Below are 15,744 nucleotides of genomic sequence, written 5' to 3'. Positions count from 1 at the left end.
GCGTTATTATTACAGCAGCACTATAAAATGCAAGTCTGTCTCTTACTTTGGATGTTGATGTTGAGATAACAGCAAAGAAGAAACTGAGTACTCGGTTATATTGTATATTTTATAAACTTGGCATTTGGTATTTTCTAAGTTTAAATTGATATAAAAGTAAGAATTAAATCTGCAAGCTTCATCTTAATTTCAATTGTAAAAAGCTCTTAAAGTGAAGTTAATCAAGATTTATTAAAAATAATTGGTAATAAACAAAATTATTGATTCAATAAAATTTTAGTTATACCATATATTATTTTTAAATATTTTTATAGTACAATAACAAGCAATAATTATGTGTAATTAAACAAATTATTTGTTTGTAAAAAATAAATAACCTAATCATGTGACCATTTTATAATTAGTTTATAGAACATGTATGCCATGTATTAAGAATGCTGTACATTATTGGTTGGTAAGAGACCATTGGAATGTAAAAGCGTGCCAAACTCCTAGGTATTCAATAGATCTGTATGTCGTCACTATTTACAGTCACTGTATAGAACTAGTATTTGTACAGCGACACTCTCGGGATAACTGAAGAATTTCCATAAAACTGCTAGATGTTGCAATATGTCATTAATAACATCACTTCTTAATGCTAGCATACGACAAATGCTTTAGTTCTTCATAAAATGGCAAATGCTCTGAGCACTAATTTGGCTACACTTTGGCATACTCGTTCAGGTTAAATTTCATAGTTTAATTTTTTGCCTCCTCTACATATTATTTTGGGTTACATATTAATCCCATTGTAGAGAGTAAAAAAAGGGAAAAAAGAGGTTTAGTATATTTTTTTACGAAAATAGTGTATTGATTTTCTGAGGATGTTTTCATACAGGTTAATTGAACAATTATTATCTTTTCCCTATTTGTATGTTATTAAAATTTCCAAACACCATTGAATCCCTTGAGCCTGCAATCCCTAGCAGAAGTACAAAGCTTCTTAAATTATATGGAAGTTGTTGAAACTTTTGCAATGGGGATGTTGTACACATATAACTTCATTCATGATTCCAGTTACAAGGTGTCTGTTGATGTCAAAAATTGTAAGATTTTAGAATTAAATGGTTTTAAAGGCTTAACCCTTAAAGCGCTAATCTAAATTACTGTCAAACGCTAAGACATAAAAAAATATTTTTTTTTAAATTTCCCAATGCTAATTTTTGTTTCATATACCTTGGTATTACCTCAATAAGAAAAAATAATAAACATGTAATATTACATATTTTTGAAAATTTTATACGCACGAATATATTTGAAATTTTGAATAAACTGCATTGCAGGATAATGTACATAGCAACACTATTTGACAGATTACATTACATTTATACAGGTTATTTATAATGAGTAAAATGTAACTGAAGTTCCTGTATAATTAGTACATAAAATAAATAAGTTCAGTATAAGATTTTGAAATGTAATAATGTGAAATTCAACACAAACTTATTTATAGATAGCCTACAAGGGAAATGAAACAAATATTGTACTTATAAACCTTATTTATTTAGAATAAATAAACTGGACTTGTATGGTGAAACTGGTATAAAATACAAAACAAATAATTGAAAAAATATTACACATAATAAACCAAAAATGCGCTCATTTGTCAAAACTTGGATCATCTGGATTAGCCATTATAACAAAAAATTATACTAAATGTTAGTAAAAACAATTTTATAAGAATTGTATAAGATAATTGTATAAGAATTACAACGGACTGATTCAAAACACTTTGTTTAACAATATAACCAACATACGACCAACACACACGTAGTTAAACAGCTGAATGAAACGAACGCGTCTGTAGGCGTATGCCGCGTCACAGGACATACAAAAAATGGCGGCGATTGCTTTCAACCCGAGTAGATACCGTTACAAAGTCCACCAACGGTGACAAAGCGTTTTGTCTAGTCCCGACAGTCGAAAGGAACATCGATCTGCTCTCTTACGGAAGTTTTAACAACTAATTCTTCGCCATTTCATAAGTAAAGCTTTTGCGTTTGTAGACGTAATCCGCGTTTAAAGCATCGGCAGTTCCGCGTCTTTAGGCGCTAGCCGCGTTGGAAGGGTTAATATTTGAGCCCTAGACTTATTGTAATTGTTTACTTATACAAGCACGATTGCAGCTCGAGATAGAGAGGGCGCTGGTAGGTGGAGAACTGCAAGCACAGAATGAAAAGCTAGTAAGTGAGGAGAGTCGAGTAGCTTCGCTCAAACAGCGGGTGAGTGAGTGCGAGCGAGAGATGGACAAGTGCGTGTCTCAACAAGCTGAACGGCAGAATCAGGTCAAACGGAGGTTGGAGCAGCAGCAGCAAGTCCTCAGCACGTGAGTAACCTTCAGTTAATTGTCAAGAAAAGTCTATAGAAGAATAAAACATTAAAACGATAAAATAGTACTAACTTAAATTTTTAGTCCTGATATGGATCATTATGGGTTAATGATTGGTTCAGCTGAAATATGAGCTACGGTATATAACACGGCTTGTGGAAATTATATGTTTAAACAAAAGCCCAAGCAAGCTAAAATGTGGTATAAAAATTGATTTTATAAAAATATCTTGGCTAAAAAAGTTCATTGGCCAGCTTGTTACATTTCATTTCAATGTGGCGGCCATTTAAACTTTACAAAAATTCACAACACTGTTATTTATGAACCTAAAGGAAGAACAGCAAGTGTTCTGGAGTGCTTACAACACTTACTTTAATATTTTGTAGTAAAAATATTTTTTGGTATCTCGAATGGTTTACAATATATCGATTACATGTAAATAAAAATTTTTTCTCACAAAAAAACTGGTGATGGGAATGCTGAAAAAGGTCAAACTTGGTATAAAATTGATCTTAAAAATATCTCAACTAAGTTTGTTGGCCTGTTTGTTATACAATTTCATTCTAACTTTAAAATCAACAACTTCGTTAATTATCAAGCTAGATAAGTTATCTGGAATGATTATGCCATTTTCTTAACCTTTTGTTATAAACAATATTGTTTGCATCCCAAATGGATTTTGATATACAGGGTGGCCCATAAGTCAGTTGTCACTTGCAATTTTTTTAGACAATGTTTTGACTAGCGCAATTGCAGTTTGTTGTGAACTTGACTACAGTTGTTAACCCGGCAGCAGTTACGCCAAGTTACTTTACAATAGCAGTTTGAGTTTATGTTGTTGTATGTTATTTAGTCAACGATGAATAGGAAGTTAAGTACAGAACAGCATGTATTTGTGTTAAAATCATGGTGGAAACATGATCGTAATTACATTGATGTGTGTGATTCGTTTGTGGAGTCCAATGTTTTCAAAATGCGTTCTTTGGAGCGATGAAGCGACTTTTAAAGTGAATAGCAGAGTGAATCGACGTAACTGTGTTTATTGGGATTCTACTAATCCACATGTGGTGATGGAGACAAAACTGAACGCTCCTGGCGTGAGTGTATGGGCAGGGATATTCAGCGGTGGGCTAATCGGGCCGTATTTTTTTAATGGGACTGTCAATGCTGAAAATTACCGAGAAATGCTTTATGAAGTGCTTATTGAACTAGAAAACAATCCACTATTTGAAAATTTCCAGCCGGTTAAGGAAAGGTTGATATGGCCACAATATGGCGCTCCCCCTCATTATGGAGTTATTGCGAGAGACTTTCTCAATGAAAACTTCAATGAATGGATTGGCAGACGGGGCACTATTGAGTGGCCTCCAAGATCCCCAGATATGACGCCTATGGATTTTTCAGTCTGGGGTATTCTCAAAAATGAGGTCCGTCAAGATTCGTGACGTTGATCATTTGAAGGAACGTATAGAATCAGAATTTGAAAACCTACAGTCCCTGAAAATTTGCGAACAGATTTGTAATTCAGTGTTGAAAAGATGCAATGTTTGTATAGAACAATGTGGAAGTTTTGAGCACCTATTGTAGGTTAGATACTCTTTAAAATAATAATTAAAAATAAATAATAATTATTACATTAATAATACTGTACTTTGTACAAATAAAGTATTTGTACTTTTCTGTTAACTTTGTATTTTCATTTCTGACAATTGACTTATGGGCCACCCTGTATTGGACACATGTAAATCTTATGAGGAAAAATAATAATATTTCAATTGTCTCAAAATATAATTCTTCCGACTGAGCCAGAAGGAACATTCATGTTTTATTTTGAAAGCAGATAAGATATTATTAAAATGGAAATATTTGTGGTTTTTAAGAATTTTGTGAACAACACTGAAATTTTAATCAATAGTTTATATCTTTGAAAAAGTTAACCAGTTGAATCGCAATCTGTTTTAAGAACCATAACCTTACCCTTAGGATACATGGAAGATAATTTTTTTTTAGTTATAATACTTTTACAAAAATTATCTTAAAAGTGGCTTCTTACATTTCTTTCCCATGATGAGTAAAAATAATACACTTAAAATTAAAAGTTTTAAAAAAACTGAGTAAGAAAATGTTATGTTTTATTGCCTTTAGAAACACATGGGTAGTAGTTCATTCAGTTATAGTTAAAAAGTTTTTCTGCAGTCTTTTCCATAGGAATTTTTCCGCGATGTATAGGGATTTTTCTTAGTTTTTTCAAAGAGGCGTAAAATCCTGTTTCCTACTGAAAATATTAAGCTCTCAGTGTTTTAAAATGAATCTCAAACGTTATTTGTAATCTATAACCTTAGTTATCCGTTTCTCCATATCCTCCTATGTGTGAAACCTGTGCTGATTCTTATGCTCTGATGCAGGCTGGAGCAACAGCTGCTGAAGTGTGGGAACGACACTGAACTGAGACAGGAGTTGATCGATTCATGCAGGCAGCAGCAGGAGCTGCTTGAAGCTGAGCGTAAGGTAAATTGGTCATGCTATTAACCCTCCGACTGATAATAAGAAACTCCCAGAATGATGCACTGGCCTTTGTCTTTGCACAGCATATTTTTCAAATATTAAAAAAAAATATGTGCTAAACGCTAAATATTAAGTGTTATATATATTGAGTGTTTTGTTAGAAACCGGAGAAAAATTCAAAATAATAAAAATATGCACTTACTACAGTACAGTAGAGTCCCGTTAATCCGACCTAATTGGGACCGAGCCCTATTCGGATTATGTGATTGTTCGGATTAGCCAGAATTACAGAAAAATACGGTTTTAAACTTGAGAATGGGTCTATTTTGTTATAGAATTATCAACATTGTTTATTAAAACATGTTTTCTGACTGTTGCATTGTATTTCTTCTGACAAATAAACGTGTTTGCGAATACTAAGCATATTTACCGTATTTAGTGTGAGAGTTCTATTGTTAAGCAATGTGAGCGTACTGGATATAGTACGGGTCCACGCGCTACGGGACGACGAGAACCTGGGTGATAAAGGAGGGTTGGTGCCACACGCAGAAGGTGCAGCAGCGCTTAACCTTGCACTACGATACTTAGAGCAACAGGCTACTGCTACACTTTCCTATATCATGTTTATGACACGATGGCGAAACTACGCGTCATCCAATAGACTCTCTTCAATGCGACAGAAGACAATAACTGAATTTATGTCTTTTAACAATTAATATTGTACTCAATAATAATATCAGTACTGTACGTCCAATTTTTGTTTGATTTCACTTCTTAATACAGTAATTTAAATCATACTTAACCTATAAGTTTCAATTTGGTACGTATTTAACTTCATTATTTATGTACTGTACCGTACACAATTTGTTTTAATAAAATACTATATGTCTATTTAATTAAAGTTTTCTTTGTTTATGTACGAAATGATGCACCCATTTTCATTTTTTAAGTAATTAGTTCCTATAACTATTCCTTATCGTTATAAATAATTCCTCCTGGACCTGTTCGGATTAACCGACGTTCGGATTACACGTGTTCGGATTAGCGGGACTCCACTGTATTTTTTTTTTTATTTGTACATAAATTGAAAAACGTGTATTGTAAATTCTTTTTCTAAGTTTCACTTTATGTAACTTTCACATGACTTGAGATAGTAAGATACTGTAAATGTACAAAATATGCACAGTAATGTAGTGAACAACAAGATTATGACATATATACTTATTTACAACGGAAAATAGTTTTTTGATAAAAATATAAAGTATGTAATACTTTTTTGGCAATACTTGTACCGATATTGGTCTTTGATGAATTCTTTGGGCAAGAAGAATATCAGATAATGATGAATTTTTTCACTGTTACTATCAATTTTCACAACGCAACTCACATTCCAGCAGTTTATAATCATCCAGATTACAGTTCGAGGACTTTAGCTGTGCATGTGACCTTGAGTGTGTGGTGATGGGCGGGAGGGGTGGTGGGGTAGCATTATGCGTTGTGTCCCGAAAACATTTCCTGTGACACGTAGGTAAAACCCTCCTTTCAGAAATCGTATTGGCCCTAATAACTCATCACACTCGCTAAAAGCAGTCTGTTTTGTGACAGTGCTAATTGTGGTGGAATTTAAAAATAAGAGAATACCAAATAATAGCAATAATAGGACTTATCCTTGTTTTTCAGTTGTTATAGTGTTGTTTATTGTGTTTTTGAAAATAACGTATTTGTCAATACTAATCTGCAAATCGAAATCGTGAATTTAAAGTCGTTAAAGAGATTGTCGCGCCTTCATCTCAGCGGCTAGCACGTAAACGCAACCCGCCACAGAGATAGCGTTTATTTGTTGAAAGGGTAGTATTAGGGCCCTACGAGCACAGCTAAATTCCTCCAACTGTACCTGATAATAACTCTGACAAAGAAATATCATCATGCACTTCATTTGCCAATGTCACTTTCATCATCAGAACTAATATTTTGATCATCCAGTAGTTCCCATATATCATTTGAACTTTAGGATCACCCATTTCACAACATAAAAATAAATTATAAACAACTAGCCTACATAATAACCTAGCAACAGTAGCAACAAAGAACATCAAGGCAGTGCAGCGCGTCACCAGCTGCATAGTCCGTCAACTGTATGCCATGCGGCATTTGGATCCATATCAGCTGACAATGAGTAATATTATGAATATAAACTATATAAAATGAATTGGTATTTATGAGTAGAGGATTCAACTGGTGCAGGTTAAGTCTGTATAACTTAAATGGTTTTCACATAATATAAGCGGGAAGTTGACCGTCGGTTTTGCTGTCTTTATCAGTTCACAAGCAATATTGATTAACGTCTGTGATGTCGGTCATCAGTTGGAGGTTTAAAGGAACTAAGTTAAGTTCCTGTTCTTTGTTTAACTCTAGAGTTCTAACGCTGTCTGAAATTGCCTTATTCCTAACTCTTCGACTGTAATTATACTATGTGATAATATATGATTAATTTGCATCCAAAATGTACATTAATCATAACTTCTCAAAAGAAATAAAATGAAAACAACAAAAATTAAAAAAATAATATTGAGTATTCATTAATTAGCAAACTATGCTATTTCATCTCGTAATTCTCCATATCTAATTGTACTCTTCCTAAGACAACTGGTAAGGTTGCACTACAATTTCAAAGCTTGGGTGTCTTTAGACGGTAACTGAATTTATTTGGATATTTGTGATTATCAAGTGAAATAAAGCGATCCTTACTTTGTAGCTAAATAAGTTATTGTTCTCGCTTTACTATAAAGCTCTCAGTTGTGTATGATCTATTATTTCCCAGTCATTTGAAGACCTGGAGTTTAGTCTGCTAGAGGAGGAAGCAGGATGGCTGTCACGACGCGAGGAGCTGCAGCGTGAGGTTAGTGAGGCAATGACTCGCTGTGCTGAGCGCCGTCAACGGTTGGCCAGCCTGCAGGCCCAGCGGGATCAGGCTGTGCGACATGCAAGTGCCAACACTAAGCAACTGGAGTCACAGTTGGTTGACCTGTTGCACAGAATTGATGAGGTGAGTGAGCCATCCAGTGATGATTTATTTATGAAGTAGAAGGTACTTGTGCTATCTGATGTCAAATTAAATAATACCTGGATGAAATAACACCTCCCATAGTCCAAATTAGCTGCATTCTGAGTAGCATCCAGAAAGAGGATTTCAACAACATACTAAAAGGCACATTCTAGTGTAGTCTTTGTTTCAAGTTAATTATTGGTAATACAGTAGGTGTTCCAAAAGGGTAACAAGGATTTTTTGGAAATTTGCAATTTGCTCTCTTTTTTGATACTAAAGCTTTTAAAACATAACACACAGAGGGACATGAACTAACTTTAGAAAATGTATTTATAACCACTACCAAGTTAATACAATACAAGTAAAGGTAGTAAGTTCAAACTGTTTTGGGTCAGCCAAAGGTTTATTTGGCTGACCCAGAATAACCAATTTTGCTACCAAATTTCACCCCTGAAACCAGATATTGTGAAGGTGGGCATATACATGAATTCTCATGTTATAGAGAAGACGTGAGAAGCCCTGCAAAAAAGGTGCTCAGTTATGTGACCAAAAAGAGGAGAATTCTTTCTGTAACTTTCTGTAACTGTGGTGATGTGGCATTGGTGTCCTTTTGTTGGCTAGCCATCACACCCTATCCTAGCAGGTCTGACTGTTCATCTAAGGTTTGATTTTCCTTTGGGATCAGGGAACCAAAGTTTATCAGATTGGTTTTTATATCTTTCTTCAAAAATATAAGAAATGATATAACATAAAGTCTTATGTAGGCTGTTATCTAAACTAAAGTCAATCGTGTTATTGAGAAATGTCATGAGAGAATCAAGTTCTAGAGATAGAAGGCATGGATTCCTTAGGAGGTTGATGATGACTAATGTTTTACTTTTTCACCTAAACAGTCTGCATCTTTGTAATCTCTTTTTCATTTTCAGATTTTTTAATATCAATATAGAAACTATGCTTACATAATTTGAATTAACCTTCTAAGTTTTGCTTGTACAGTTTGAAAATGTTTCATTTAAAAATATATTATATAAATCCAAAAACCCCTGGGTTTTTTAAACATTGAAGTTCTTGTAACCAATGTTCTAATTAAAACAAACTCCTAGTTCCTTTATTAAATAACTATGTACTTATAAAAAATAACTTAGAAGTGACCTAGATGTTTTAATCATACCTTCAAAATCTTGCAAAAATCTTGAGCAAAAAATAAGGAAAAACTGTTTACATGTTTGACTGTGGCAGACGATTTATGGCACATACTCAGAGTGACAGTAGTTAAGGTCACTCATTGTTCCTATGGGTGAGAAATCAAGATAGTCACTAATAACGCTGTATATTAAGACTTATATTTCCCAAGCACCCATTTAAAACAAGACTTTTTTGTACAAGACATATTGTTTATAAACTTCATGGTCCTTGTTAGTAGAAAATGCAATACTACAACCAAACATTCTGCCAAAAAGTTTCACGGTGTTTGATTGTTCACTATTTCATTATGAAATATTATCATCTGTTGCTGTCACAGTTTGCACAACATAACAAGTTTCAGTATTGATTTCAAGCTTATCAGCTAATGATAAGATATCTGTGTGCAGGGGAGACTGAGACTGAAGGAGATTGATGGTCAGTTGCAGAACCCCAGTAGGGCAATCAAACTGGAACAGGTAATAAATATACGTTTTCATTAGATATTTATTTTATTTTTAAAAGTGTAATTTAAATTTTAATATATCAATGTAATTAAGTAAATCTAAATTAATTATAATTAAATGTTTTATTAAATTATTATTAGTGTTAATCTTTTTGTTTCTTACATGGAAATTCAAAATGTTCTGATTTTTCATTAAGAATAATACATTAACAGTTTAATTTTAATGTTAACTGTTTTAGTTTTAACTGTTTTAATTTTAATGTAGACTGTGTTAATTTTAACTGTTTTAATTGTACCTTTTATCAACTGTAACAACTGTATTTTAAACTTTTTCTATTTCCTGTTGATAAATCTCGTATTTTCTGTTATGAATTCTTGTTTTCTCTCTCTATAATTTGGTAAAAATATGAATTGAATCTTGACACTATTCTTGTATGTATGTACCTGTATATATGCCAAATGAATAAAGCTGTTTTGAATTGAATTGAACTGTATAGTTCCATTCATAACCAAGTGCGGAGATAAAGTGACTTTGTTTCAAGCATCATATATTGTAATAAAAAATAATATTGAGTAGTACCATTCGTATAATTCTTGTAACGAATCCATATTGCCTGCTAATCTCCACACACCTTTCAAAGAATACCACAGTTTTTCCAAAATAATTTGTATTAGCTCAAAAGATTTTTTCAGTCTTACACAAATGGTTATAAAAAAAACCAAATGGTTATATAAAATGGTTATATAAAGTGTGTGTTTTTTCACTTAAACTTTTGTCTACTACACTTAAGTTTCAATCCTCTACTTCTTAGCCTTATTCTGTTTGTTCCAACTCAGATCCAAATTCCGACGTCTTAGACCTTTTGGCAATCAGCTCTTCCAACCACTTGTTCTAACTCCCAACTCCACCTGTCTAGAAACATGTCGGTGCAGTCTTCACACTGTAAATATAATGATCCTTCCACTTAGTAATGACTGCTGATACAAGCTGCACGATCACTCCACAATCTAAACAGGCTGATATACAAAAATGGCAGGATATGTCTGAACACTGACACTGATTGAACTTGTGTTTTGTGAGAGTGTGGAACTAAAATATTTTTCCTCAAGACCTTATTAATCAAGGCTATAGCATTTCAACTTGAGTGAGAGAGTGACTGCACAGTATATGATGCCAAACTAGGTAAGAGTTAAAGATAGCACAGGTTCAAAACTTGTTTATACTGGATCTAGTACTTTTTATTAGGAAAAGAAGCTGAGAAACCTCTCTCTGCATTTAGTCCTGAAAGGATCTTTGGGTTGCTTCTGTTTCCGGAGTGACAGAATATTCAGGCTGAGAGAGGTTGGGGTAGGGCTGTCTCCTGTTGAAATCCCATGAGGAGAGATGGATGGCACTATTTCTCAATCATGTCACATTGAAGAAGGGGAGACTAGCTATGTTCCAGCCTCTTCAAACTAAGCAGAATGGTGTTGAGGAAGAGTGAAGTTTGCAGCATAGCAAATGTTATGTTGGTGTACGTCACTGTCAGGTTTTTCTCATGTGCCTAGGTTATTACATTGAGAATATAGTGACACTACAGTTAGAATTTAGTGTTCAACAAAAGCAGCTCTACAACTGTCTCTACACTGTAACCCAGCTAGTATTCTTATGCACTTCTTTTGTAAGATTAGGGTTCTTTGTATATTTAATGACCTAGATATTCCCCAAACTAGAATGCCATACCATCTTTGGAGATGTGCCTCAAAAAGTGCACAGTAGGCAGTTTTAGCAGTTTGAACATCACTTATTGTCTTAATTCTTCGGATGACGTATAGCCTGGAGCTTAGCTTCTTACAGAGACTGTCAACATGAGAAGTCCAGTTAAGATCTTTGTTAATTATAACACCTAGCACCTAGATACTCTGCTACATCTACTCTTTCTATGCTAGGTGGAATTCCAACTTCAAACTTTCGTCTTCCCATAACCAATGATTTTGTTTTAGTTTCATTTAGTGCCAGGCTGTTCTGATGGCAGTATTGAGTAGCTACATTAAGTGCAATGTATGATGAAACTTTAAGTGATTCTGATTCTTTATTACTTAATAAAAGCACAGTGTCATCTGCGTACATAACAGTGGTTGCAAATTTTTCCAGATACCTGGGTAGATCATTTATAAAAAGTACAAATAATGCCGGCCCCAGAACCTTGTGGTACACCTCTTGAGTTTTTTAGATGGCTAGATCTCACTGAATAAGTCAAACCATTGTCTGAATGCACCAACTCAACCATTTGTTGTCTTCCTGTCAAATAGTTGCCAAACCAATCCGCTGAAACTCCAGAAATTCCAAACGCTTCCAGTTTTGTTAGGAGTTGTTTATGGTCAAGGCTGTCGAATGCTTTACTTAAGTCTAGTAATACTGATGCACAGTTATTGCCATCTTCAAGGTGTTCCAAAGAAAATCAGACAAGAAATACAATAAATGGTACATTAAAGACTCGCCTGTCAGTATGTTATGGACTGTGGTTGGGAAGACATGCATATTATATCATAGTTTATTTCAGTAATAAAAATATTTAGAAGTAGTGTGTTGTATGTTAACAACAGTATTCCATTACAGGAAAAAGAGAAGAAGCAAAGCCAGGATGATATTGAAAGGATCTCAAGGGTAACGTCTGGAGCCCCAATAGAGATGTCCTGTAACTCTTTGGGTCGGCGAACGATAGCCTCTCTTCAAGAGATTGAGCGAAACAGGCAGCTCCATTTGGCGAAACAAGGTAACTCCTGTTGCATAACTGACCATCTTCCTGTCAATTACATAATGTCTTCACTGGGTTTATCCAATAAATGATAAGATAGAGCAACAAGGATTATTCTATACATTGTTTAATGATTTGAGAAATCATCAAAATAAATTCAGCTAATTAATGGACCACCTCACCATTTGATGAGTTACACAGAAAACTAAAGGGTGTTACTCAATGTAAAAATACAAAGTTGAGAAACTGTATCCAACTTGTTGAAATGTTAAACAAATTATTAAAATCATTGTCGTCATAACTGGATGATTGTTGAGATTACAAAAGGTTGAGTTTGAATCATTCCGACTATCATTGACTGGAGAATGGTCCGGATATTAAGCTACAAAGGGTGATGAAGGGCATTGGCTCTTTAAAATTGTCTATAGAAAGTAGTTTTTACATGTTGTTACATGTACTACAGCTCGGATTTGTCTTCGTCTGTTTTTTAAGAGATGTCACTGAAATAACACAAGTGCTGGTTTGTAAGGATCATTTGAGTAGTCTGGTTGCAGTTTGTATATGTCAGAGCCTTTGAAGAAATGTAAAGAACATCTAAACTTCTTTTGAGGCAATTGTATTTGAGAATGGTGAAAAATGGGTTTATACTTTATACTGGAATTGTAAGAGAAATTTTATAATTTGTTTATGACATTACAGTTGGATTAAATAAAACTTGATGTTTATCACATATTGTTGCCACATAAGAGATCTGATTAAGCATCCTGCGATTAGACTTTGGAAAAGTCTGAGAAGAATACAAAACATTTTTCCCTTCCATTAATATTTGTAATAACTTGCAAAACTCGCATGAGTTTTTGTGAACTGCCATTGTCGCATAAGCGCTGTGGTCTGGTGTAGGCACGACAGTTTAGCAAGTATATAGTTGATTGGAGGTAAAATATCAAGACATTGTTTTCAATCTTTACTTCCATTATATAAATAGTGTACAACCTTGATATATTTAAGAAGCTTTAGTGAATTGCATTTGCTAGAATAATGGACTGCAGGCAGTAATTCGTATATGTGCTAGCATGCATACTGTCATGTATGTCACTGCCTTTTTGTATTGGCCTGGCATTGGAACATCTGTGGTAGCATTGGCCCTTTTGGCCGGCAACAATCAGATACCTAATGAGGTATTTGTCATCGCTGACCAGCGTGTCTTCCCTCCACCAAAGCAATGGAAAGGATTGATTGTTGATTTTTTACTGTCCTTCCAAAACCAGTGTATATGCAATGAATGAGCCTTGAAGAAACTAGTTACACTAAACCTGTTGGCATTCAATTTTGAAGGATGATGCGGATAAAATTGTTGATTGACAATTAAATTTTAGTTTTCACGTATTTGTAAAAAATTTGTGCAAGTAGAGTTTGTCAGTTTTTATGCAACATAGTAAATGGTTTAAACTCATTTTGTTCATTTGTGGCTAAGCAAATGTAATTGGTGATATATTGCAGGCAAAAATCTCCCAGCATTAGTATTAAAAACTTTGAGTCTTTTTAGAGTAAAATAAGATACTTGAGATCAAGAACAATAGCCGCTATATTATTGTGTTTCAGGGAGTCAAGTGATAGAGGAGGAGAGAAAACGAGTGTCCGAGCTGAAACGGCGAGTACAGGATGAGGCGAGAGCTGAGTGGGAGGAAAGGCGGCAGAGAGAGAACAACTGTCACTCGCTCAACAGTGTGGGCAGTGAGGAGTCCAGTCTCACTTCTAGCGACCTTCATACGGAAAGGTAATTTATATTGAGTCAAAATTATTAAAGTTTGAGTGCTAAGTGCTCTGTAGCTGTATATTCCTTAGTAAGGTGGTGTTAAAATTCTTTAATTTGCAATAATATTTGTTAAACATTTCATAATCAATTTCATATTCTAGATAATATGTATAACTTTTTATTCTTTTCAGCATGAAAAGCTTTTGCGGTACTGTTATTAACACCTTAACTTCAAAACAATCTATTATTAGCGAAATAGAGCATCTTTTTATTCTGTTTATGTTTATTTCATTTTTCCCGTAGTAACACATATTATTTTTCATGATTTCATATTTTAATGAAAATACTGTAGACTCCCTCTGGTTCGGCACCGGTTGGTTCAACCACCGGATAAACCAATCGTCTTCTTAGAAATAGTAAACCACCTGCAAGACAGTTTTCCACGGCAGAAATCGATTTGATTATAATGTTTTCGGGCAAAACGTAAAGAAATCATCTCAATTCAGTTGACAATCGTTTTTGTTTGTTACGTGTCTAATATTTTTCGTGTTTTGCTGTGTTAAGTGTCTGAAGGACATGTTTGCGAAAATGAGTGATAAACATAAACATACAACGGTGAAAATACAGGAAAGATTTAATATTTTACTACGCCTAGATAAAGGTGAATCAGTACAAAGCATTTGTTGGTGGTTCAATGTGGGTGGTTAGTGACGGAATTCATTCTAAAAGTTATAGAAAACATCCAAGTTGACATAATTGAAGTTGCCGATTAAAGCCCTTCTTGTGTTTGATAATGTGCCTATGCATCCCTTGGAGGACCTTGAATGTGATACTTACATTGATGTGAAACTATTGTGAATGCCACCTAATGTGACAAGTACGAGGCATATCCAGAAAGTAAGTGAAAAAAATCCCTCTCACAGCCGGAGGGATTTTTTTAGATGTTGGTTTCATGTATGCTAATAATAAAAGGTTTGAATTTTAATGCTATGAAACTCATAAAAGAACTCCCCTCTGGCTGTGTTGGGAAGAACTTCAACAATCAACATAAACAGAATTCTAATCCTTCAACAAAAGGCAATTAGAATCCTTGTGAATTTCCCTCCCATAGAATGCTGCAGAGATGCCTTATCAACCCTAAATATCTTGACTGTGACAAGATCTTTAGTTCTTCTACATCCAAGAACTTGTTTTGTTTGTGGAAAGAGAAAACCTCACAAGGCTCAAGACTTACACTACTACAAAAAGTGCAACTCAACAATGTACCCACTTCATCAATTAATATAATATGAGATAAAACCAACCTTCATGGGAAGAAAGTTGAGCAACCACCTGCCACCAGAAATACTGGTGAAGAGGGAACACAACTCAAGACTGTATTTCGTAGATTGCTTTCATAACAGGCCATCTACACACCTGAGGAATTCTATCAAGAAGTCTCATTCAAATAGACAAATCGTACACTTTAATGTCATGAACTCAATACTGTTTTATAAATTTTATGATTAATTTCAATTACTTTTGACACTATCTCTGTACTTGGTGTATATTAATAATTCAATTTTTGATTTTGAATTTCTTTCAGGCCATTCAATATATTGTAGTATATTTCTGAGAACTTAGCCAGTTTATCTTTCAATTTTTTCATGTGTATTATATGTCTGGGATTCAGAGCTGTTA

At 34.1% G+C, this 15,744-nt stretch overlaps 1 protein-coding gene across 1 annotated transcript in view; it reads left to right on the top strand.

Moving 5' to 3' along the window:
• LOC124364951 (pleckstrin homology-like domain family B member 1) overlaps nucleotides 1-15,744 on the top strand; it is a 184,467-nt gene that overhangs the window by 62,845 nt on the left and 105,878 nt on the right. The window contains 6 exon segments of the mRNA XM_046820798.1: nucleotides 2,169-2,368; nucleotides 4,777-4,879; nucleotides 7,698-7,922; nucleotides 9,515-9,583; nucleotides 12,170-12,326; nucleotides 13,911-14,085. Coding sequence (XP_046676754.1) covers nucleotides 2,169-2,368; nucleotides 4,777-4,879; nucleotides 7,698-7,922; nucleotides 9,515-9,583; nucleotides 12,170-12,326; nucleotides 13,911-14,085 — 929 coding nt within the window.

The sequence above is a fragment of the Homalodisca vitripennis genome, chromosome 6 (assembly GCF_021130785.1).
Source record: "Homalodisca vitripennis isolate AUS2020 chromosome 6, UT_GWSS_2.1, whole genome shotgun sequence".
In the NCBI taxonomy this organism is placed as follows: domain Eukaryota; kingdom Metazoa; phylum Arthropoda; class Insecta; order Hemiptera; family Cicadellidae; genus Homalodisca; species Homalodisca vitripennis.
This window is presented reverse-complemented; position numbering and strand designations above follow the sequence as displayed.